The 26,389-nt window shown below is 43.3% G+C and overlaps 1 protein-coding gene across 2 annotated transcripts in view; it reads left to right on the top strand.

Moving 5' to 3' along the window:
• Nucleotides 1-26,389, top strand: part of LOC138543670 (probable methylcrotonoyl-CoA carboxylase beta chain, mitochondrial) — a 1,097,318-nt gene that overhangs the window by 789,774 nt on the left and 281,155 nt on the right. For both annotated transcript variants that reach the window (XM_069641931.1, XM_069641932.1), the window contains exon 8: nt 5,386-5,542. In XM_069641931.1, coding sequence (XP_069498032.1) covers nt 5,386-5,542 — 157 coding nt within the window. The remainder of the gene's footprint in view (nt 1-5,385; nt 5,543-26,389) is intronic.

The following is a 26,389-nucleotide window of genomic DNA, read 5'->3' as shown; positions in this document are numbered from 1 at the left end:
GGGTGCAGAGGGATCTCGCGTCCTCCTCATCGCGCTGTTAGCCACGCCCCTCTTTTCATTCTTGACCTTATCTATACTTGAATAATGCAGAGTTAATTTAAAATAATAACTTTTAATGGCCTGAACTGAAGTCACTCAATGTGTGGATAAGAAAAATGTATAACAATTTACCCACCTGCTTTATTTTTCTGTATTATTCTAAATGTACGTTTTGATGTTGCTAGTTGATACAATATTAATTTAGTTTATAACTGCCTCGTGTATATATGAAATGTCGCTATTTTTGATACAACTGCAGTTGTATTTTTCTTTGGATCTGTGTATGTTCTGGTTTCTTTGTACTGATTTACAGCTCACATTCCTTCTCTTAAGATAAGCCTGGCTGCTCTGCCACTCCACCAACCTTGGGTAGTACAGGCCTATATTAGAGGTTGGGCCCCTAAACCAAGGCATAGGTCTGGTAGAGTCCAATACCAATTGGACTTTAGAGAAACGTACCTAACAACAAGGACAAAGTTGTTTTGCACGCGCATCTACATTCCTCTCCTAAATTCATCTCAAATTTCAATATCAACCAGTCTATAGAACGTCCTACCTTTTTCCAAAATCGCACAAAAATTCAGCTGAGAGAAGCCTCCCTACACTGGATGTAAGGAGGACAGTAATGTATTACCCCAATAAGACAAAACCACTACGGAAAATGGATCAATTCTATGTTTCATTGCCACTGGAAGAGAAGGGGATCCTGTATCAAAGTCAGCCATTTCAAAATGGATTGTGAAATGCATACAAATGTGTTATTCTCTTTCAAAGAAAATCTTACCCTTTTCACCCAGAGCTCACTCTACGGGAGGCACAGGGGCTACCTTAGCTTTCAGTGCAAATGTACATTTGCTTTTAATGCCATTTGCAAGTCAGCTACTTGGAGTTCCATTTATACTTTTACACTACATTACTGCTTAGATTAGGGTTGTCCAACTCTAGGCCTTGAGGGCCGGATCCATGCCGGGTTTTCAGGATACCTCTAATATTCATGAGATAAACTTGCATACATTGATTCTAAATGTATGCAAATTTTTTCTCATGAATATTAATGAGAGATCCTGAAAACCCATCAGGAATTTGGCCCTCAGGGCCCGGAGTTGGACAACCCTGGCCTAAATACACATTCTAAGACTGGCTCACAGGTGGGTCAACCAGTGCTAAAACTTCTATTTTGTATTTATTTGATTGTAGTGCATTTCAGTTTACATTTAAACTTTTCACACTAAACACCAAGCAACTTGTAACATTTTCAATATAAATATAGAAATCATAAAACCAATATTAAAAGAATCAGTATTTCATAAAGACAAAAACAGGAAAAAGAGAAGGAAAATAATTACATTTAGACATACTGTTTAACATAACAATCGTAACCCTTTGCTTAAAAACATACCAGACTCAAATGGAATAAAAAAAAATGTATACCCCACAAAGGGCCTACCAATCATCTCAGAAATGAAGGCGCCTGCTTAACTGTCCCACACCAGGCTCAAATCATATTCCCCCTCTGCATTAGCTTGCTGAGCTCAGAATTTATTTTTATCAACAGTTTTACCAGAGCTTAAATAAGGGCTAGGTGAGAAGGTAACATTAGTCTACCCCATAAACAGTTGGTCAAAACGTGAGCAGTTGAATGGATGAAAGGACCTAAGTTTATAATCCTCTTGTTCAAGAAGGCCGGACATTCCATTACCAGATGATGATTGGTCTGCAACGGTGCCCTCCCACACAAGCAACATCCGCAGAGTTCCCTAGGTAAACCTACTTTCGGTCCAATGACCTCTAGCATTGGTAGACAATTCAGGCGGAATTTAAGATACCACTCCCTATATTTTGGAGAATGAAATTTACTTAAGTATAGTCTAGGTTTATCGAAAGGAAGATAAAAGTTCAATCTTTCCTCATACAAATGTAACCTCCTCAAAATCAATTCTCTTGTCCCAACGTTTTATTTTCTTTTTCATTACATAATCGGATTCCGAATCATCAAGGTCAAAGATTTTATGGAAGGTAAAGCATCTTGTTTGAAAATTAATTAGAAAGGAAGTTGGGTTGGACTTCTTATCATTCATTTATGAACCCAAAGTTGGTTTATCAGACTGCATTATCAGACTTTCTCTTTGCATATTGTGCCCACCAAGGAGTCAATCCCAGTTGGAAATCTATTCATGCTGATCGGAGCTGATTTTGGAAATCCCAGAATTGACTTCCAAATTTCCTTCCCTTCCAGGCTATCCAAACATGTTCTGTTATTGAAGGTTATCAATTCACAACCATATACAACCATGGCAGTTACTTTCAATCTGTAGAACTCTATTAGAGGGGCTAATGAATAGGCACACAATTTACATATTTCATATCAAGAGATACACAAGCGTGTCTTTTTCTCCATTCTCCATTTGTATCTCTTAAGTTGCATTTTTAATGATCTAGTAAAACCCAAATAACTTAATGAGTGTACCCTCGTAATTGGGATTTTATTCAATTTCCACCTGCATGATTTGTTATTTAACTTGGTAGTACAAGTCATCACATAAGATTTCGCTGGGTTAATAGTCAGCTTGGTTTTACTCAAATAGCTTTTCACACCATCTAAAAGCTGTTGTAGTCCTGCTGGAGCATAATCCAGCAATATGAAATAGTCCGCATATGCATTGACGTTCACTGTGAGATCTGACCATTTTGGGTCAAATCCCCTCCATGTCTTACTCTTCTGCCAAAAATGAGCGTAATTAAGATTAAAAAGTGTGGGAGCTATCACACATCCCTGACAAACACCTTTCATTAAAGGATTACTTCTTGATAAATCTCCTATTGTATTCAATCTGACTTTCATTGAGTTTCTGGTATATTACAACTGTATCATACATAATAACCCCCAAATCAATGCCCCAATTGATTAGTTTCTGCTTGTAATGCAGTTGACAATTCGATCGCTGCCACATACAAAGATCTTCCTACAAAATACATCTTTTTGCCACTGTAACTTCAAGCAACCCAGCACCATCTCTAAGTACTGCTCGCTAGTCTATGGGCAGCATGGGGTTCTATGCAGCTCCATAAACCTCAGAAGACATGCATTACTTACCCTCATATTTCTGATGCTTTTATCTGCTTAAATACACATGTGCCCACCCTTCCTCCCTGCTTGGAGTTGAAGGTACATAGACCTCTTTACTTTCTTTACTCACACATTCACTTCATGCTCCCTTTTGTCACAAACAAAACAGTGAAAGGCACCTCAACGCGTGAAGGATCATGGTACAATACACATCACACAGGGATAGTGTTACATACATGGCCAGTCGACATCCCTTTTCAAAGTTCGAAAACAAAACGCAATACTATGCACCTACAACTGGATGACGGCCTATGCACAGCATGAGCATCAGAAATATACTTACGGTAAGTAATGTATGTCGTATACTTTAAATAAAAACACACCATGTACAGTATTAACCAACTATAAAACACTACAAAAAACCACCCTCTGTACTAAGAACACTAAGAACACAGAATATGCAAGGATAGCAGATGCAACACTCTGGGTAATGAGACAGAGGAGGAAAAAAGGCAATTAAAGACCACAATGTTCAAAAAGTATATGTTCTTGGGTGCAAAAGGGAAAGGTTACCTAACCAGTCTCTAGGACCCACAAATGGACCAAGGTGGGTAGTTAGCAGTCAGTCAATGGTACCCTATTTAGGTTTGTAGTGGATTGGCAGCTCCGAAGCAGACTTCTTGGCACTCAAGGTGCTGTGAGTCCCGACTCAGGGGATAAGATGGGTTCTCGCTCACGGGTCACAAAAACGAGGGAGGCTGGCACACAACTGCAGGGGTCCTTCAAAACGGTGAGGTCATGGGTACCACTGTGACTGGCAGAGAAGCACGTCTTTTTCCAGCAGCAGGTTACGGCTGAGGTTTCTGTGAATCACACTCCTGGAACTCCAAGACAAGATGGGTCCTTGTTCTCGGGCTCCTAAACACAGGAGAGGCTGGCACAAAATGGTAGGGGTCCTTCAACGCGGTCTGGCTGGCAGAGAGAACGGTCTCGTTCCAGAAGCAGGTTCACTCCTAATGGTCCCTGGGGATGGGTAGGGGACAGACCTCACAAATGCTTTAGAACACATGCCTTCAGCTCACAACTGGAGGACACTGGATCAGACTGCTATCCCGGCAGGGTCCAAACAAAATCTTTTTCTAGTGTTGGAGTCCAAAAGATGATTTGAACATGATTCCAAGAAGTGGTGGGACTCCCCCTTTTTTTAAGGTAAAGGCCCACACGTCATTGGGCTAAAGCTACAATGCCTTATTAGTCCAATCCCTGCTCTTGAAATGATTGGACCTTGCCCGTCTGACATCACACCCGAAGTGCTTTGCTCTAGAGGAAGCGGAGGGGACCTGAAAGTGGCAGAAGGAAACATGATGGTGGAAGTCTTCCTCCACTGTACAGATATCCTCTGTCTTCACTAACCCCACCCTTTCCCTTCTCACTTGGAAATGCAGCATCCTGGTTTGAGGCTACTCCATTTGAATGGTGAGATCCTTTGATGCCTGGGCCCAGCACAGCTGCCTAAAGAGGAGGCATGGCCATTCCAGTTCCTGTCCTCTCACTTTGGCAGGATCAGCCTGTCTGACTAGAATACACATAACCTTCCACAGCTGAGCTGACAAACAGGTTCCGACACATGCGTGATATAAAATTAGATGTGGCTGCAATGATTATAAGTAGTGTCATGCATCATGCTTTAACTCAGAGTTTATTTGCAGGGTTTACTTTGCCACCATCATCGGTTATTTATGAATTACATGGTGTTGGTAGAGGGGTCCATACGTGCATGCTGCCCCTGTGCTGCAGAGACTTGGTATCAATGCAGCTATCAAATGGCAACTGTGGCCTCTGAACTTGCTCTGTGCCACTGGTAGAGCAGGTGCTGCAAATCAGGATAAGATGCACATTGTGCATCCAGCAGATTAAAAGCCAGGGTTTTCACAACCTTGCCAGATGGCAATTTGTAAAGTGTTTTATCAATGTTTTGGAAAATGTGATTTATACATGTTTTCACTTCCAAATATACAGACTAACATAGCATACGTTCCAGGGCATTTTTCTTCCACACTGCTCCGTTTTCTTGCTGTCCCATTCATCCATCCACACTCTTTTTAATGTTGTGCTCAGAAGACTCCATGAAGGGCATATTCATTTTGTTGTGCGACGAAGGTGATGGGTGTAGGGGTTGGCCAAGACCCTGTACTTAATGTATATCTAATGTTATGAATGGCAAATGGGAATATTTTAATGTCGCAGTTATAATCAATGTGTTATTTCTTTTTTTTCAGGCATCTTGTTGGTATCGTGGCCAGCAATGGTGAACTCACAGAAGTTGCAGCTTTAAAAGGTAGCCATTTTGTTCAGCTATGCAATCAGAGAAACATTCCTATCCTTTTTCTCCAGAACACGCCTTCCTGCGCAGCCATCACTTCACATCTTTCAAAGGTATGATGGCTGCAGAGAGCATGTGAGTGGAGGGTCTGCAGGGTTTGATTGCCATTTGATGTTAGTAGTGCATCTTCTGCTACCACTTCACTCCTGTATCGCCTTACAGTCCTTTGGAATGGATGAGCAGAACTAAAGTGTCCTGGTGTTGGTTTACAATCTGTAGTTTAATGTGGATTGCATCCAGTCTGCAGAAGGTGATACGCTTTCTATCAACCAAGTAAGCGGTTCTGGAATATCCTTCTAAAAGAAGGTTTACACGAAGGATATGTTGGTTCTTTATCTGCATAATGAATTGTACTGGTCAGCACATTATTTAGGGGCAGTTCCATGTATGTATGTATGTATTTAAGAGAATTGAAGTAAAAATTGGCCCTCTGATGGCCTCAGTGGAAAGTAATTTGAAAATGAATCTTGCCCACTTGCTTTATTTATTTAAGTTACATTAACATATAAGTATCCTGTTCCCAAAACCACCATGGTGCCTCCAAACCTTAGTCTGTGGGCAAGAAGGAAGAGAGTCGGGGGAGGGTATGTGATTGAGAAGGTGGAGTTAGAACAGCGGTATTCAAACTGTGTGGCACAAGCCCCTGGGGGCGGGGGGGGCAGCGGCCTCATGTCCAGGGGGGTCACGCATCCACAGTATGAAAAAGACAAAAATATATATTTTGTTTTTATGTCTAGATTCTAGACTAAAAATAAAACTGGTCTTCAGCTTGCAATGAATATCATGTGTAATGGGGCCGTTTACCTGCACACGGCTATCAGACAGAAAGAAATGTGGTGTAATGATAGCCGTGTGCAGGTAAATGGTACCTTTACACACGATATTCATTGCAGGCTGAAAACTAGATTTAGCACACACACCATTTATAGCCAGCTGAAAAATGTCAACAAATATGTATAACCCCTCAGAACAGCCCAGGAACCCCAGTACTTCCCGAAGTCGTTTGAGAAGATTTCAGACCAAGTACAACAGAAAAGATTTGTAAGCTTTTAAAAATAACATGACATGTGAATTATAATTGATTTTGGCTCAATGTACAAAAGGGTAATTCTGGAAACCGAATGTCAAACTCTAAATGTCTAAATCATTATTAGGGTAGCCAGGTTTATTGGCACTCGAAAAACACCCACAGTACTATGGCTAGCATGCACACAACCTGCAGTGTTTGGATTTCGCAGCCCACATCGGATTCCTGATATTCCAAACCCTACTAAATAGCTGTGCCTGTTTAAAAAGTATATTTAAAAGTGTTCTCTTTGGGTAAAAGGTTCATCATACCCTGCACACTTGTGACATACTGCAACATTCCATTCAGCCTCTTTAAATTCTAGTAATCTTGGGAATAGTTTCTTAGCATACTGTGTTTGTGGCATTCTCGGTTTTTAGAACATAAACGGATCATAGAAAAATACAGCAGCTGTCACCGATGTCCATTAAAAAATACCATGCCACCCCCCAATGATCACTATTAGTGCCAATTGCAAACTGTTTTATTACCCAATTTGTTTTTTAAAGTGTGCTCTAAAATGCAGCATTTTTAACCCATTATTTTTAAAATGTTCCTGGGTGAGAAACCCCCACGCCCCCTTATTTGATTTGTGGTCTCTAGCTACGCATCAGCCACCACTGTCCCTGGGATTTTGTTGGGAGCAGGGTGGTGGGAGCAGGATGGGGAGAGCACGGGGACTGGGCTAGGAGTGGGATGATGGAGTCCAGACACTGTGATGGGAGCAGGTGAGCAAGCCCAGGGACTATACAGGTAGCAGGATGCAGCAACGGCACACAGTAGTTCATAGTAATTTGGTCTTACTGTCCATTTGGTATTTTTTGGGGGTTGGTGGGACACCCTGCCCATATTTTCTTCTGGGTTGGGGCTAGGCCAAAATAGTTTTTAGATCACTGAGTTACACAAAAGACAAATAAGATCAGTGGGGAAGATGGTAAGGGAGTATGTTTGTAGTAGTAATGTGTGTTTTTGAACTGCGATTAAATTAAAGATCAGTGTGAGCCAAAGTTTTAGGCACATGTAGCTTGGTTTGAAGCAGATAATGCCATTACATGTCCGTATCTGGACCACACAATGCATGCTACTAGATATATGTGGTTTGTGGTTGCATGATGGACGTGAGATGTGCTCAAGCTGGCCATGGTATGTTGGGAGGCCTTCACAAGCTTTTTTGTAAGAAACAATCCCAGTATTTTAGGGAAAGATGTGAACAGATGTCATCATCAAGAGTTGGATGTTTATAAAAGTGTGCATGTGGATAACATGAGGTAAGAGGTGGAGCACAGGAAGGGGAAATATGATGGATTGAGTTGTCAAAATGAATTCTGTAAGCAATAATCGGAGTGATTAATTGTGAGTTTAAAGTGAATGACCTATATAAAACGATAGTAATGTCCTCATAGAGAAGAATTGTAATAATGTAGCAAAGTATGTCTGGTGTGATGAGTGGTAAGGAAAACGTATCTAGTTATAAGTCCAACTCTTCAGTTAAGCTGTATATTGAAATGTTACATTTTATAGGGCTGTGCTAGTCACCCTATAGTTGAGATGAAACCTATCTGTAGGAAATGCGAAAATTCGATGTGTAACAACTTTTGAGCCGTAGGACGTGTCAGCCAAAACCGGAAACTGTCATGCAAATCAGTGTTAGGATTCAAAAGAAATGAAGGGTACAAAAAGTGTTTTTTCACTTTTTGCATTGGTTTTCCCACAGGGAAAATCTCACATGCACAGTCCAAACTGCTGGATGGAATATTTAGCCAAATAAGGAACATGTTGGACACAAAGTGGACAAAGGAAATACTTTGTTGGTTTAACAAAAATCCAGGTCAATTGGAGTGCTCACACTCAAACACAAAGGAGGGCCACCCGGCTCAGCGTATCTCACCCTAAGGAAGAACACCCTATCCCTGGCGGTGGTGCCTGTCCCTGGGTGGCGCGTGGTGTATCGCCTATCTAACAGATATAGAGGAGAGTTCTGTCCCTCAACCTTCTATACTAGTGGCAGTGTCTGTTGGCAGACAAAATGGCCTTCAGAGTAGGTGTTGAGCCTAAAAATCCACGTCTTACCGGTCGACCCCTTTCGGTCATGAGGGCTCTCATGACCCACCTTTGATCTCTCCTACATCAACAAAGACTATTTTCTGGAAATCATTCGTTGTAGCACACTCATTAACACCGAGTGAGCTATATATTTTTTATAAGAGCCAACTTTTAGTCCTTCAGCCCTTCGGCTGTGTTTTACTGCTTCACCCACCAGTGGTTTCTCCCGCTGTACTGTTTCAAACCCCAACCACAGTGACCTACGGGCTGTATTAAAGTTGTACACTTTGGATGGAATACAAACAGTTGACCTGATCCGCAGGTTGTATCCATGTTTAAGATCTAGCAGCCACAGGATCTAATCCACAGCTTTGTTGAATACTGCTATTTCCACTCTGGAGAATACCATTTTTTAGATTTTTTCACAATTGGACCATTTTGTCTGCCAACAGACACTGCCACTAGTATAGAAGGTTGAGGGACAGAACTCTCCTCTATATCTGTTAGATAGGCGATACACCACGCACCACCGCCAGGGATAGGGTGTTCTTCCTTAGGGTGAGATACGCTGAGCCGGGTGGCCCTCCTTTGTGTTTGAGTGTGAGCACTCCAATTGACCCAATTTTTTGCATATCTAAATGCTTTCTGAATACCTGCCTTCCTAGAAAACCGTTGTTGTGCTACCATACGTTTCCTTGTTAACGGTTAAAAGGATGATCACGGTTGTACCGTGTCCTTTAGCTTTTTGAAGCTTTCCCTGTTGTTTTCAAGACTTAACAAAAATCCAGCCAGTACTTTTTGCAAAGTTTAGCAAAGAGCAGTGTGCCACTGTAAACATAAAGTTAGTTGCATCTCCTACGATGCATTGCTGGACCCAAGGCTTTTGACTTCTGAAAATCTGCCATAATGAAGGTTGAGATTCAACTTGCCTTGAAGCGCTTTGAAACACATTGTGTACAGGCGCTATATAAATAAACTATCATATCGAGATTAATTTTCGATGGCAAAAGAAAAAAATAATTACTTACAAATATAAAATATTGAGACGTGGCAATCACAGAATATGCTTGCTAGAGTAAAAGGAGTATTATAAATTAATTTAGGAAGCAATCCCTCTTTTATGAAAAATAAATTACAGAGAGGGCTTCCTAAATTAACCTGAGGAGTGGGAGGGCGGTATTTGGGGGCTTTTGGATTTGCTTTTAAAGCTTTTATTTGGTCCATGGCATTATATAAAAAGTATGCCACAATAGATAGTGCTGCCGATGCAGCTGTTCAATAGCGTTTGTTTTGTTTGGACAAGCTATTGGCTACTTAACAAATATGAATAACTTGCCCACTGTATTTTCAGTATGTACCTACCTACTCTGTACCAGCAATGTGATACCTTTGGGTCTGGGCGCTACATAAATAAATAAAAATAAGCTCTTCACATGAACTAACAGTCAATGTCAGCAGTAAAGATATTTTCATTACCAAACATCCCAATAGTAATCCATGTCATTACCCTGCATCCTTATTCCTCTTCCCAGCCCCAATAGTAATCCATGCCATTGGCCGCACATCACTCTTTCCAGTACCCAAAAATAACCCATTGCATTACCCCACTTCTCTTACTCACTCAGTACTCCATTAGTAATTTGTTGCATTACTGTCACCTCCCTCTTTCCCGCACCAGAATCCCTTTAGTAATCTATGATATTACCCCAACCTCTTTCTTGTCCAAGCACCCCATGTTATCCATCTCTCTTCCTCGTCCAACTTCTTTATTAACCCTCCCTCATGTTTGCTTAGCCCAATGGTGAGAAGCAAGACAACGCAGCTCAACACAGGGTAGAATCCTGATCCCGCGCTTAGAAACCACTCTTTGGTATTATAAATGAACAATTATAACAATACCCCATTAGTAATCCATTGCATTACCCAACCCCCCGCTCTCCCTTGTCTCAGTATACCATTAGTAATCCATTCTTCTATCCATATAGATGAAATCCTTGAAAAACCCTTTGTTGATTAGCCAGAGAACACATATTGATAACGTATTTGGTTTCAGTTATGTTATCAAAAAACAAATGTCAGAATTACAGTTGGTGGAAGATGTAGCATAATAATCTTGAAATTCAGTAAAACGATTTTAGTTAAGGGACAGTTAAGGTGAATAGAGAATGTTCAGTGCAACAAAACAATTCAAATTCATTGTTAACCTAAGTGAAGTGACTTTAACTCGGCAGATGTTGGAAGCTACTCCACCTTAACATTGAGGCCCCAACTGCGTAGCCCGTAAGCACACTGATTACATCATTAATGGCATCACATATGACATGCTAGATGCCATTCGTAATGACATTGCATGAGAAATCAGGATACCACCTATGACCTCCTCAATGACCTCACTTGTAAATCCCATATTGTTGACTGTATTTGAAGATACGGTGCATTCTAACACAGATCCAATATACCATAGGCCTTATGAGTTTGGCAGTCTGGACAAAAACTGGGGCTGCGGTGAAAGTACTAGAATATTTCATTATGGTGAATGCTCATTCAATACAGAGTAACTCTGTGTAGGAATCCCATAGTAGAATTGGACAGTATTTTTAAATACAAACTCCAGTAAACTTTGCACTTGAATTCACACTTACATGAAGAAACCACACTTTTTAAATGTTGCATTTCTTACTTGCACCCGTCATCTGCTGTACAAGTGATGTCACTGATGCCATGTGTGATGTAATCAGTGTGCTTATGGGCTGTGCTTTTGGGGGACTCATAGTTCAGGTGGTGTAGCTTCCAACACCTGCTGAATTTCAGCAGTTTTGTTGCATTAAATTGGCAACTTAACCTCAACGCTTTTTAAGCTGAATGTCAAGGGTATTGTTGCACTTAATTATTCAACTTAACTTCCCCTTATGTAAAAGTGTTTTCACTAAAAAGAAACTATATATATATATATATATATATATATATATATATATATATATTTCTGAGGCTTGTGGAATCTGCTTAGATAACATGCTGTGCATAGGCCGACATCTAGTGGAAGTTGCAGAGTATTAAGGTTTGTTTTTCGAAACTGGAAAAGGGGCGTCGAACTAGGGCGTGCCAGTAATACTATCCCTAGTGTGACGTCCACTGTACCCATGATCCCTCACGCGTGTAGGACCCTCAGATTGTTTTTTTACGCCATACTTGTTGGAAGCATACCGCGGAGTTCCCTTGGCTTTAGCCAATTATCAATATTATTACAAAATGTCCCCGTTTCTCCCACCCTATGCCGAAGATCGACGTCAGTGAATCGAAATTGAGGAAATCAGCCGTCAAGACTACACAACAGACTTTGGGCCTTGGAAGGCCTCTGGCCTCGGCCCTGTGCAAGTAGGGAGAGTGGGGGGTGGTCATACACTCGTTTCCTACATATACCCGCCCGCTGCCAATTAGTAACATATGGAGAGTGCTCCCTTTAAATTCTGCCCGAAATGTAACAGGAAGTTTCCCTGGGTAGACGAACACAATACGTGTAACCTGCGTTTCCCACAAGACCATCCCGAGGCTACCTGTAGAGCTTGTAGGCTCTTAAAGCCCAAAACACTCAAAGACCGTTCGACGAAGCGCTGGGCCCACTACGCCAGGCAGCCAGGCCATGAACGCTGTGGGATCCTTCCGCGATGGCAGCAATGCCGCCTTATCGGACGGCGAGGGCATAGGGGTGACTTCAGACACCCACGCGCAAGCCTCCGACCTCGAAGAACTGACCGGCGGTTCAGTTATGGGGACAACATCCCCGGCGGCAAGAGCACAACACACACCACTTCCACCAAGCACATTAGCACCAGCCGAGAATCGACACGCATGTCGAGCGATCGGCAACAGAAGGCATCAAGAGAGCGGTCCACTGATTCTGTGTCCTCTGGGTGTTCCCGGTCACGTTCGCCTCATGACAAACAACAACCGTCCACGGTTGGGAAAGGTGCCACATTACCAAAAGTCATTGAGGCCCGGTCGTCAAAAGACGAATCTGACCTCTCCCCCCCCCCAACCCCCCCCAAGTAGCACGTTCGACGTCTACTTCCGAGATTCTACGCCCCTCTTCCAAGACTTCCGAATCTCGTACCACCTCCGAGCCTAGACACGATGTGTCGAAAGCCACCTGCGAATCTTGATGCCAGGCGTCAAAGCCCTCAGAGACCCCTAAACGTTCAGGAAAACATTCCTCTAGTCGCGGGAAGGGGGAAAAACAGAAAAAACCCTCAGAACACCATGTTCAAAAGGAAAAACAAAAAGCCCCTAAATCTTTAGAAAAATCCAAGGTTCCTGACCCTGTCACCAAGGGAAAGATTGTTCCTCCCACTGCTCAAGATATGGGCATGGAGGAAGAGGATGAGAATCCTGTATTCATTCCTAGTTCAAGAGAATGGAATTCTGAGGCCATTGATAGGATAATGAGAAGGATGTCATTTATGGCACACTTCTATGAGAAGGACCCTAATTATTTCCAGAGCTATGCCAGCACTCCAGCTACCTCTACCCCTTCGGGGTGCAAGCCCTCTCAACCCCCTACTAAAAGGCTCTCCTCTGAGGCTCCAGTCCAGGGTTCGTTTTCAGACTCTTTACTAATTGACCCTTACCATCCAGAGTCTTATGGCGAGGAGACAGAAACACATATGCTGGAAGACCAGACGGGGGTTTCTTACTATGGGGACGATGAGGACCAGGAAGAGGAGGAGGAAGATGAGGCGGAAGCCTACAATCTCGACTCTCCTATTCCTAAAGACCCCCCAGTGAACGACTTGCCGATTGATAATCAGCCACTCCTCAATGAGGTACGGGTGAAAGCAGCAGGTCATTTCCAAATACACACAAGGTGCCCATGAGGATAAAGATTTTGCAGAGGAAATCTTAGGTGACAGAAGAGCCATTTCCCAGGCTATCCCCATATTAAGATCCATCCATCGCAGAATCGATCCCTCGCTGTTAACTCCCAATCTCACTCGTGCAGTTAATGAGTGGAAAAATTATTCCGCCCTGCACCCTCTGATTCCATGTACACTAGGGGCCAGTTAAAACCCGACTCCCTCGTAGTAACAACTACTCTCAATATCAAGGGGATACATCCTTTTGTGAGGATCCAGATTTGGGCATGTTGGAAGAGCAAACTGGTACGGGCTACTATGGGGATGATGAGGACCAGGAAGAGGAAGACCCTGAGACCTACAGAGTAGATTCCCCGGTAGAGAAAGAACCCCCGATTACCGACTCCCCTGTCGACAATCAACCTCTCCTGAATGAAGTTCTGTCCCGAGCGGCAGAAAACTTCCAGATTGACACCCAGGGTGCTCAGGAAGAGAGGGACTTCGCTGAGGAGTTAGTAGGAGAAAGGAGACCTGTTGCGCAGGCCATCCGTATCCTTAAGTCTATTCAAAGAAGAATAGACCCTTCACTTGTAAATCCCAACCTCACCAGGGCAGTGAACCCAAGGATTGAGAAACTTTTCAGGGCAGCCCAATCAGACCCACTATACATAAGGGGACATCTGAAGCCGGACTCCTTGGTAGTTACAAACACCCGTAAAAGGGCGTGAACACCCTTGTCATCGTCCGAAGCTCCTCCCGACAAGCAGAGCAAGAAACTATATGGGTTGGGCAGGAAGGTAGCCTCCATTTCCGCCTACCAGGCAAGGATAGCCAACTGCACCACCCTGTTGGCCAGTTACAACTGCCACCAGTGGGAAGAAGTCGAGGCACTCATAGACTCCGCCCCAGAACCCTTAAAGAGCCAATCGGCACGAGTTTCCGCAGAGGGAAGAGCCGTGTCCGGTTGCATTTTAAAAGCAACCTTTGATGCCGCGGTTAACGCCGGCAGATTGATAGCAGAAGGGACTGTTATCAAGAGACACGCTTGGTTACGGCAGTCTGGATTCAAGGCTGAACCCCAATCATCATTGTTAGATAAACCGGTGGAGCCAGATCTGTTGTTTGGTAAGGTGGTCGAGGACGCGCTGAAAAATGCCAAGGATGAGTATGAGACACTGAAATCCCTAGGCCAACTAACCAATAAACCCCCTAATCAAGGAGGGAATGGCAATTTTCGTCAACCACGCGGACAAAATTCCCAGAGAGGATCTAACTATTCCCAGGGGCAGGGTACACCATGGAACAATAACAACCAGCAGTCTACCCAGGGTTATGGCAGGGGCAATAAAAGAGGACGTGGTGTAAGGGTAGAGGCAGCCCCAGTAGAGGCGGCGGCACGCCTCTACCAAAACAGTGACGCTCAGTTCAGGCTCCCTTCTCACGCAACACTAGTAGGGGGACGCATTTCCAACTTCACCCAAGCTTGGGAAGGGATCACATCAGACAGATTGGTGCTGTCCACAGTATCCGCAGGGTACTGCATAGAACTGTTAGAGCGTCCCCGAAACCATCCTCCACGACAAAAAATAAATTCTTTGGACCACCAGAAGATCCTCCTCGAGGCGATCGTCAATCTGCTAGCAAAGGACGCGATAGAACTCGTCCCGAGACACCAGCTAAACAAGGGTATTTATTCAACTTACTTCCTTGTGCCAAAGAAAGATTTGACAATGTGCCCAGTATTGGACTTACGGCCTGCAAACAAGTATGTCAAGCCCCAAAAATTTGGCATGACTACTCTCCAAGAGGTAATCCCCCTTCTAAAAAAGGGGGATTACATGGCAACATTGGACATGAAAGATGCCTATTTTCATATTTCCATGTTCCCAGCGCACAAAGTACTTGCGCTTCAAGGTGGACAGTCGGCACTACCAGTTCAAGGTACTGCCCTTTGGGATAGCTTCGGCTCCAAGGGTATTCACCAAGGTACTGGCGGTGGCGGCAGCACACCTACGCAGGGAGACAATCCCGGTGTACCCTTACATGGACCGATTGGCTTATCACGGGGGAAACCCCAGTAATTTGCAGAACAAACATTCAAAAGACGATCAACCTCCTCTTCGAATTGGGTTTCTCAATAAACGAGAAGTCAAGTCTGGTGCCAAGCACCTCCAAACAATTCCTAGGAGCTATCCTAGACACTCGAGAGGGGTTGACCTTTCCATCCGAGGAAAGAATTCGGAATATACTACTGCAAATTCCGCATTATCAGGCCGGTTGCCAGATAACGGCACGCAAAGCAATGCGTTTGCTAGGCATGATGGCGTCATGTATTTACCTGGTCCCCCACACGCGCCTGAGCATGCGTCCCATGCAGAAATGGTTGGCGAAACAGTGGTCGTGGGACGATCTAGTGGTCGTTTCGCCAACACTTGTACAAAGCCTTCACTGGTGGACAAGAGAAAATCTGTCCAAGGAGGAAACCCTTTTACGATCCCGAGATACAGGCGGTAGTCACAACCGATGCATGCCTGACAGGGTGGGGAGCTCACTATCACCACCACACAGCTCAGGGTCTCTGGTCTCACTCAGTGGCCAGGAATCATATCAACCTACTAGAGCTTCTGGTGGTATTCAGAGCGCTTCAAGCGTTCAAGCCCTACCTGCAGAATCTGTCAGTACAGATCCGGACGGACAGCACTACAGCCATGTTTTACCTAAACAAGCAAGGGGGGACTCGTTTGCCAAATCTGTCCAAGCTTGCCCAGAAAATTTGGATATGGGCACTCAGACGGAACATCTTCCTGTCATCTCAACATGTTCCAGGGGACCTCAATTCTCTGGCGGATGCTTTGAGCAGAGACTCCCTTCCAGAGGAACACGAATGGTGTCTACACAGAGAAATCGTAGAAGATATCTTCTCTCAGTGGGGTTCCCCCACTATAGACCTATTTGCCACAAGCGAAAACAGACAATGCCCAGTATTTGCATCCAGGTTCCCCCAACCAGAGTCCCAGGGGAACGCCGTGTGGATGAACTGGTCAGGGATGTTTGCGTACGCTTTTCCACCAACTCCCCTCATCAGGAAGGTGGTCAACAAGATGAACAGAGAATCGATGGAGCTCGTCCTAGTTGCTCCCATGTGGGCCAGACAACCGTGGTTCCCACACCTACGCAGACTAGCGGCATGCAAAACCATCAGGCTCCCAGGCTGGTACAACCTACTGTCCCAGCACCAAGAGCACAAGGTGCATCCTCAACCCAACTCATTGAACCTGGCAGCATGGCTCCTGAGGTCATAGAGTTTGGACATCTCAATTTACCACAGAGATGTATGGACATCCTAAAAGAATCTAGGAAGCCAAACACGAGGCACTGCTACTTTGACAAATGGAAAAGATTTGTTATCTGGTGCCAAAATAAGCAAATCAACCCGGTTGATTGCACTCCTTTAACTATTGTCACATACATGCTCCACCTGCTGGATGCAGGACTGGTTTTTAACTCACTAAAGGTACACCTGGCAGCTCTGTCGGCATACACCACCGCCCATAACAAGGTGTCGTGGTGGAAAGTACCAGTAGTTAAGGCCTTCATGGAAGGAGTAAAGAGACTTCACCCTCCTATTTCAAACCCACCACCAGGATGGGACCTTAATGTGGTGCTATCTAAGCTCATGGGCCCCCCTTTCGAGCCCATGCATAAAAGCAGTCTCAAACACCTGACTTATAAAACGGCCTTCTTAGTAGCTATTACATCCATAAGAAGGGTCAGTGAAATTCAGGCTCTGTCAGTGCAAGATCCTTTCTTTACAGTTCATAAAGATAAACTGGTTTTACGCACACACCCTAGGTTCTCGCCTAAGTTTATTTCTAAATTCCACGTGAACCAGTCCATCGAGCTTCCGGCTTTCTTCCAAGAAAAACAAAGCTCGGCTGAGGTGAAACTACACACCCTAGATGTGCGTAGGGCGGTCCTCTACTATGCAAACCAGACCAGACCGCTAAGGAAAACAGACCAACTGTTTGTCTCCGTAGCTACAGGCAGAGAGGGGGATCGCGTCTCTAAAGGTGCCATCTCGAAGTGGATTATTAACTGTATCAAGCTGTGTTACTCCCTTTCTGAAAAAACTCTGCCTTTCACGCCAAGAGCCCACTCTACAAGAGGCATTGGGGCCACTCTGGCTTTCATTGCAAATGTCCCCCTTGACACCATTTGCAAAGCAGTTACTTGGAGCTCGATTCACACTTTTACTCAGCACTACTGCATTGACACCCATTCCAAGACAGATACCCAAGTGGGACAAGCGGTTCTAATACATTTATTTGCTCATGACCCTTCTCACATCCCACCTCCTTCTTCAGGTACTGCTCGCTAATCTATGCACAGCATGTGATCTAAGCAGATTCCACAAGCCTCAGAAGGGATACATTACTCACCGTAATCGCATTTCTGATGCTTGTATCTGCTTAGATTCACATGCGACCCACCCTTCCTCCCCTCTGAGAGAAGGCGCATGGATGCTTGTAGTCTTACCTTTCTATCTGCTTGGAATATCTGTACTCACGCTTCTCCTCATGCTACCTCATGTCAGAAAAAATACAATCTGAGGGTCCTACACTCGTGAGGGATCATGGGTACAGTGGACGTCACACTAGGGATAGTATTACTGGCACGCCATATGTCGACGCCCATTTTCGAGTTTCGAAAAACAAACTGTAATACTCCGCAGCTTCCACTAGATGTCGGCCTATGCACACCATGTGAATCTAAGAAGATACAAGCATCAGAAATACGATTACGGTGAGTAATGTATCCCATATGTATTCAGTGACACAACTTTAGTTAAGAGAGCGTTAAGGTGATTAGATTTTAACACAACAAAACCCTTGAAATTCAGCGGATGTGGGAAGTAAGTACCACTTTGACTCGTCCCCGCTACCCCCCACTGCAAAGCCCATGAGCACATACATATAACAGAAGGGACTCTCACTGACATATAAAATGGTATCATGGGGGACATCTACGGGGTGTGCCAAGTTAAGATGGTATTCACTTCCCAAATCAGCTGAATTTCAAGGGTTTTGTTATACTAGTTTCTTCAGAGCCCAGTAGCCATTGCCTTTGGGTATGGCCAGTGGCCATGGCCTTCGGCTTCCCTTGTTATCCCCATGGGAATCCCTTGCATTGGGCAAAAAGATTGCAGCTTTTCATTTCTGAAAATCCTCTCTGCTGCAAAGCGCCATAGGAGATATATACATATGTATGTATGTATGCATGTATATGTGTGTATATATATCTTTTTTGGGAGCAGGGGGCATCCCCTTCTCTGTTAAATATTCTGAAAACTAGGATATACCTCATAACCAAAAATATCTAAAATGCTTTGTGGCTGTGTTTGATTTGCTACAAATCCTTCCAGCAGTTTTTGCTCTACAGGTGTTGAAATGATGCTGTTTTTCTATATGGGAAAACTTTTTTCTTTTCTTAATAACCTTTTGATATTTTGACACATTTCTCCCAAAATGTTCAGTTTTGGGAGGCCCGGACAAACTGTTCTTTACAAAAATGTCATCCATATCTGTCCAAGAGTCAAAAGTTATTTGGCTGTGTGTGAAATTACTGCGGAAATCGCTTGCACTGATGGCAAAACACCTCCCCGCCACCCGGTACAGTACAGCTGTATCCCTCCTCTGTGCCCCACTGTTTCTTACCTCCTCCCCGCTTTATATATGTTCTGTTGCCACCGAAAAGCGCTCCGTTATGCATCCGTAATCCTCTATAAAACGCTCTGTTATGTATCTTAATTGGTGTATACCTCTGTAAAGCGCTCTGTTGCCTCTCTGAGCTAGGTCCTCGCTCAATAAATACCATCATAATAAAAATTATAATGGCATTTTTTCATCTCTGAAAAGCCTGAGCTTCAGAAAAAGTGCTGGACGGATGTTCTTCAAACTAGTCCAGGATATTAAGTCACTGCTTTGTGCCCAAGTTGTTTCTTAATTGGTCGAAATCCGTCCAGCGATTTGTGTTCTGTGGCTTCCTGAAAATTGCACCTTTTTCTCTGCAGAAATATGAATGAGTTTTCTTAATATCTTTTACATTTGTTAACAAATGATTCCCAACATGTCCATTGGGGGTGTGGGGTGTGACAATCTTTTTGTTTGGAATATTTCATTGAAATTCGTCTAGCAAGTCAAAAGTTATTGGCAATAGAATTTGGAGAAATGTCTGTGTACGATGGTTTCACCATAACTACGACCACCGCCCTATAATATAGGTCTAGGCATATAGCCATGTATAATATATGATTGGTTATTTATAAAGCGCTTAATACCCAGAGGTTTCTAAGCGTGGACTCAGGGATCGAAACTATGTTGCTCCGTGTCGTCATGCTTCCAAGGAGAGCACGTTGCCCTTGAGCTATCCTCCCGAAACAGGAAAAGATTCACCTAGACCCAAATACCTAGGCTTTATTCTAATTATAAATGAGTACAGCAAGGGGAAAACTTATCACATATCTGTCTCAATCTCATACAAACCGGAAACGTGCAGGTGAGGCACAGATATGCAGAGAGTGCAATTATCCATTAACTATCGAGCTAAAGTTCATGTTTAAATAAACGTGTTATTCTTTCTCAGACTTTTCAAATGGCTCACACGGTAGCACAAGTCAGTGGCGAAATGTGAAGTACCTTCTCAATTCTGTACCTCCTCCCAACACTGCACTGGTAATAGAATACACCTTAAAATGTGCTCCTACAAGCTTCAATTTTTTTCAAAGGACACTGCCCTGAAATCGACACAAGTTGGCAGTCATAAATTTGACTGCAAAAAGTAATTAATCAGCTTTAAAGTACAGTGATGCTGCAGCATAACTAAACTTATATGCTATTATTTGCACTATTTTTGACCTTTCCACCTTTCTTTTTCTTCCACTCTCTTGCACGCATTCTTTCTTTTGATCTTGTTTTCTATTGCTCACTTTCCTAAGCTCATTTTTTCACCCATTCTTTCTTCCACAATTTTGATTGTTTTTTTGTTGTCTTGTTTTGCTTTCTTTTGCCCTATCTTTTCTTTTGTCTTTCTTTTGTCTCTTTGACTCTTTTGATTTCATTCTTTTTCCATATGCTCCTTTGTATTTTGCTCTTTTTATCACCAATACTTTCATTTGACATGGTCTTTTGCTCTTTTCCATCTGTTGTTTTGCTCTATTCTTTCTTTTGCCCATTTAGCATTTTCCTTTAATCTTTTATTTTGTGCTTTTGCACATTTGCTATTTCTTTTGCTCGCTTTTTTTGTTTACCTTTTTTCATTTGCTTTGCTTTGTTGGTTTCCTTTGTTTTTTCCCCTCTTTGACCCAATTAAAAAACAAAGTAATTTGTATTGGGCGTTAAATTATAAGTGGTCTCCATGGCTTGTTATCCTGACTATGATTTGTTTATTTTCTTTTGGGGGGAGCCTTCATTCAAATGAAGTGCTGTGTACTTTATTGACTTTTGCCATATACCTGAAGACCACACCACATGTGATATATTTTTCTTCCCCATATTACCCTCAGTGACTGACCTTGGTTTCAATAGTGAGTGGAAGCCTGGATACACCAGAAGAAACATCCCAAATCATATTCTCCCAAATGTAATTGTAATTGGTTATTTATAACACGCTTAATACCCAGAGGTTTCTAAACACTCACCCGGGGATCGAACCTGTGTTGCTCCTCATCGTCTTGCTTCAAAGGCGAGCATGTTTCCCCTGAGCTATCCTCCAGAGACAAGTGATCGGATACATACTTGCTGTCCCAAAAGAAGAGCACAAGACAGTCTTAATATCCACATTCTAGAATTATATACATTCTACAGCGTTTCTAGTACGATAGGTCCATAGTGAATTGGATTAAATGCAGTTAATTAAGTTGTCAGAAGACTCTAGAACAGGGTTGCAAAAGATTGTGCAAGAACACCACATGACATCTATATCATGAGTAAAACCACCTTGTTACTACAGAGATGGAGAACTTGCTTCTAAAGGGTACCTATTCAGACATTCATAACAAGAATGTGGGAACCCCCCTACTAAGAAAGGACATGCTTCAAATACCATGTTTTACGGAATTTCTTCCACTAAAGATTGTCTACAATCATGTTTGGCTTACTGACCCTTCACAAAGAACTATCCATAAAAGTGGTTGTAGACCCCTCCATAATACAGGTGACTTGAACCATGATCGTTATCAGTAGAGGGGCTCCCACACTCTTGCTAAATTTAGACATTCATAAACATTTAAATGAAACCATAACGGCAATGGATGCGCTAACACACCTTCCATTAAGAAACGTTTGCCAACATAAAGTAGAAGACTAATGTCGGCGACCTTGCCACAAGACTGTGGTCAATCTTTTGATCAGTACTTTCAACAACAATCTGGGTGGTAACAAGGGACATTACCATATAGACGTTCATTTGGACACTGATTAAGGGGCCGAAGATGAGGGGCATCTGAAAAAGGATCTGCTTCCTCTGAACAATGACTCCATAAGAATACTATTGAAGCGAACAAACTTCACACTGAGATTTAGGTTTTGCAACAGGAACAGAGTCCGTTACATTTCTTTCAGTGTAAGGACGTATCTACCTCTATTTGAAAGGATTCCCAGAGCAGGTAAAACCGTTCCCTTTTATATCTCTTAGTTAATGTTAAATGGTATTTGTATAGCCTCTGCTGCCATGTGTTATGGCTTCGAAGCGCTGTGCTTTCACTGGCTCTTGGGCAGACTGTAGTCTGAACAGATGTGACAAATTCGAGAATCACATTGCATGCAGGTGGCAGATATAGCATACACAGTTGTGTATATTATCATTGATGGGAGCAGACTGAGAAGGAGTGAAATTAGGATTAAAGAGGAAGATGTCGATTACTGAAAGCTGGACCACATTTTTTATGGGACCCAGGTGTATTCTATGTGGCGCAGTGCTGGGCGGAAAGAGCTAGGATATTTTAATAGATCGTCTTTGGGAGCAGCTCATTGCAGTTGTACGGTGTATTGCTCTTTCCCAAAAAGTGCACGGAATAACCATAAATCACCAATGCAATTATAGAGCAAATACTTCAACCCATAAACAGACAGACACAATAACTCACAGCCACACACACTTTAGAAGATAATCAGCTCTTTACGGCTATTTATTCAAATATTACAAGTACATAGAAATAACTCATAAAAATAATAAGGACATAGATCACAGAAAAAGCAAAGAAGTCAAAAAGAAATACATCACCGTGAGCGTAACAGAACTCCTCATCTCGTCCAGAAACGGCTGGAAGACCCCGGGAACAGCCAGGCCGAGAGTACCACAGCTCACAGGAAGGCCAGACGTAAGCGTCCTTCTCTGGCTGAAGTCTCACCTGACCCCCTCTGGGCTTCCGCATATATACACGCTCCACAAAGGGGAGTTAATTCTCGAACATTCTGGAAATTGCGCTTGCGCGGTTGAGGAACAGCCGTCGGTTGCCAGCTGGGTCAATCGAGAGCTCCCCCCAAGAAGCGCAGTGCCTCCCTTCTCTAAAAACACGCTCCACAGAGTACAGTAGCAAACCATAACAACGTTAACTTTCCCAGCAGAAATGGCCTTGACCGCATACCAGGTTTGGAAAAGCATGTTTGTCTCAGCACTGTGAATCTAACACTCAGCAAAATGTGTGCAGCGTTTCACTGCGGTATGAAGTAAATATCCAACATGTCCGAGCGCTCCCAGAATGCATTGCGCACCCGCGCCATTTTGCATCAAGCATAAAGCAAGCATAACATACTTATTTTAGATAATGTTTTTGGAAGGTGAGTGGTAAGGTGGTTGTAAAGAAGTCATAATTTTTAATATTGTGTTCTGGTGCCCATGGTTTCCAAGAAAAGGAAGAGTGAAATTGTCAGGTAATGAACCTGAATATGGGCCAGTTGGGTGCAGTGAGGCACGGCTAGCCCTCATGAGATGGAATGAAAGATTGGTGCCAATTCAGGGATTAAAAGAGTCGTAGTCGATTGTGGCACATGCATCCTTTAGTAGTCTCTGTTGGCAGAGAGCAAGAGGCTGAGGGCTCTGAGAAGATGCTCCACTGGTTCTGTAGATTAATGATTAGAATAAAGACTTTTAGTGCCTGAACGGTGCAGTGTTTCCATCTCTGTGTTTTGCTTTAAGTAGGATCTGAGCTGTGCTTTGCGATAAGGTGCAGGTATGAGTAAGGCATGAATTATTACTGGAGGGTTACCACAACACTTTGCTTGCACAGCTCGGGTAATTGCATGAGCTTCTTGGAGTCGATTAGCGCACCGTGGAGTGTTGTGTCAGCGACTATGTGACAGCTGGACCGAATTTCTAGTGGAACTCAGCTGTATGTTATGGGATGAACCTCAATGGCAACTGCCACAGTTGAGGGCTCTGCTATACAACAAATACCGTGTGTATGCATATAGTATGAGTAATGGGCATTATGTGAACAGCTGGACGAATTTTGTTGTGGGACTGTGCTGTATGCTATGGGGTGCTGTAGTACATACACGACTGATAGAAGATCACATGCATCTATCAATGCGGATATGGATAAGGACATGGCCGGGAATGGTTGCCCAGATCCGAAAGAGCATGAGATACATGTTTATGCACTGAATAATGAAAAATGGCAAGTTAAAAGGCAGCCAAGTTGAGGAACATTCCATAGACTAGTTTAGAGGTGGAGAAGAGCTTCTGGTATATACATATCCTAAATATAAACAGTTCAGGTTACTACTAGTCACGTTCTCCTTGAAAACCAGGAGCAAGCCTGGGTCTCACGTTCTAGGAGGAGCACATACTGTTCGATACTTGTTAGTTGCAACAGTGAAGGGCCGAGTTTGGGTTGAGAAAAAGAATCGTGTTGAGCTAACAGAGGACAGAGGTGGTGGGGGCTGACTGTGCGTAGCGCTAGGAGAGGGAGAGTGATTATTTCGACAGAGGGGCAGAGGGCCTAGAAAAAGATGGCGTTTGAAAAGGCACAACATGGAGTCCAAACTACAAACATTAGCACAACGTTTATACACTTATATTCAATATGGGAGATTCGAAGATCTCTCCCCCCTTAGCTTACAAGTCATTTACCTGGTGCAGGGGGGTGGGATAGACCGCCTCTCCCCCAACATTTTGCTCCCAAAAATTAAGTACTATTATGTTGAAAGTGCTTTTAATGCGACAGCTGGGCAGGTTAAAGATGGATCAGGCAGGTAGGTTCTTCTGCTAACACTGTTTTATGTACGTAGACGAAAGTTATATTGAGTAATATTCACATCAGAAATCATTACTCTAAGTAAAAGCATGTTCCCCATAATATGAAGCATGAATGCAGTTTCTTTAGGAAATATTTTAGCGTTTAACATTCATGTACAATGTGACAAACAGCAGGCTGTAAGCAGACGTCCGATTTACACACCACCACATTGGATCCTCTGCAACACATTTTTTCTTTTTTATAAACCAGGTCGTCATAATGCAGCAAAGCAATGACGAAGCAACAGGGGTATATACAAGTGTTCATACACATATGGAGACGGTTAACTTACAGTAAGTACCAGCATTCACAGCGAAAACTCACCTATTGTTCCAGCTTTATATAGAGAAAACTGCCCACTGGTCGTCTGAAGAGCTCCGTGCGCCCACTCCCAGGTGGTAACCGCCAGAGTAATTTGCAGGCCATTAGAAGAGCCCGATGTAACTCATTCAGAGCTACGGCGGTTCAGGGGGGAAGCGATTGAGAAGCAGAGAGGGGTTCTCTGAATGAATGGGGTTGGGATAGCTATTGTCTCAAGTGGCAGGTGGGTGTGAAAGGGCTGGAGAAGTATTGTGGTGAGGATTATGCAGTGCGTAGGTGATGGTGCGGTTGTGATGCATCCATTAGACTGGAAAGTTCATTGTAATGCTTATTACTTAAGCAATCAATAAAACTTTATTCAGCGTGAAAGACATAAAAGTTCATAAAATTTAAACATGGATGCATCGATAGTATAGTGTTAAAACGTAACCAGATACAAATTCAGTACAAAGCAAACCGGATAAACGAGCCAAAGTGCATAGTAAAAGGACAAGAAGTATGACCACTCTTCAAGACTCAGGAGATGTTTCAGGGCATCTCGATTATTCCCAATCCCATTGGCGCTCCAAAGCCTCACCCAATACAGTATTGGGTGAAGAGAGGCTTGGTCACCTATTAGGCATACATCAAGCTCCAAATGTAAAAGGGCATTTGGAGTGCTTGGAGGGAACTGTAAGAGGTGTTTCAAGATTTTATTTTCTACCTTATTTAGGCTTGTTGTATTAGCATTGCCCCACAGTTGAGAGCCATATAGAGAGTCTGGGATGGCTTGCTTACTGTATAATTTGATAGTGGGGTGGAGTGCCCCTCTCTCATGCCTATTGAAAAATGATATTATTCCTCCACCGTACAAACACCACCACCCCCCCTCCCCCCCACCTCCCCCGCCCGCGTGAACTGTGCCTTTTCTTCCTTTGTGGTCCAAAGACCATTCTCTACTGAATCTGATGGATGCCCAGGTAATCATAAAATGTTACTTGTTCCGGTAAACATCCAGCCGCATTAATTCTCGATTTACAATTCTTGGCAAATTTAGGTTTAAAGACCGTGACCTTTGTTTTTTCTCTGCATTTCTTCAAAAAAGTTGTTAGACAAGTTTTTAGACCCAGATGGGTAGTGGACAACAATACTGCGTTGTCCATGTAGAATAGTGTGGGGTATCTATTTTGACCCATCTTTGGGCACTCTGCACAATCCTTTAATAAAGATGTTATAATTTCCTCCATGGCTATACTAAATCTGAGGGAGTGAGGACACGGCCTTGTCTCACACCCCTATCAACAGCAAAGGGGCCAGTCATCTCACCAGCCAGACCATATCTTAC

The sequence above is a fragment of the Ambystoma mexicanum genome, chromosome 1q, assembly GCF_040938575.1.
Source record: "Ambystoma mexicanum isolate Mex_15411 chromosome 1q, UKY_AmexF1_1, whole genome shotgun sequence".
In the NCBI taxonomy this organism is placed as follows: Eukaryota; Metazoa; Chordata; class Amphibia; order Caudata; family Ambystomatidae; genus Ambystoma; species Ambystoma mexicanum.
Note: the sequence above shows the minus strand (reverse complement) of the source record. Positions and strands in the feature narration are given on the sequence as shown.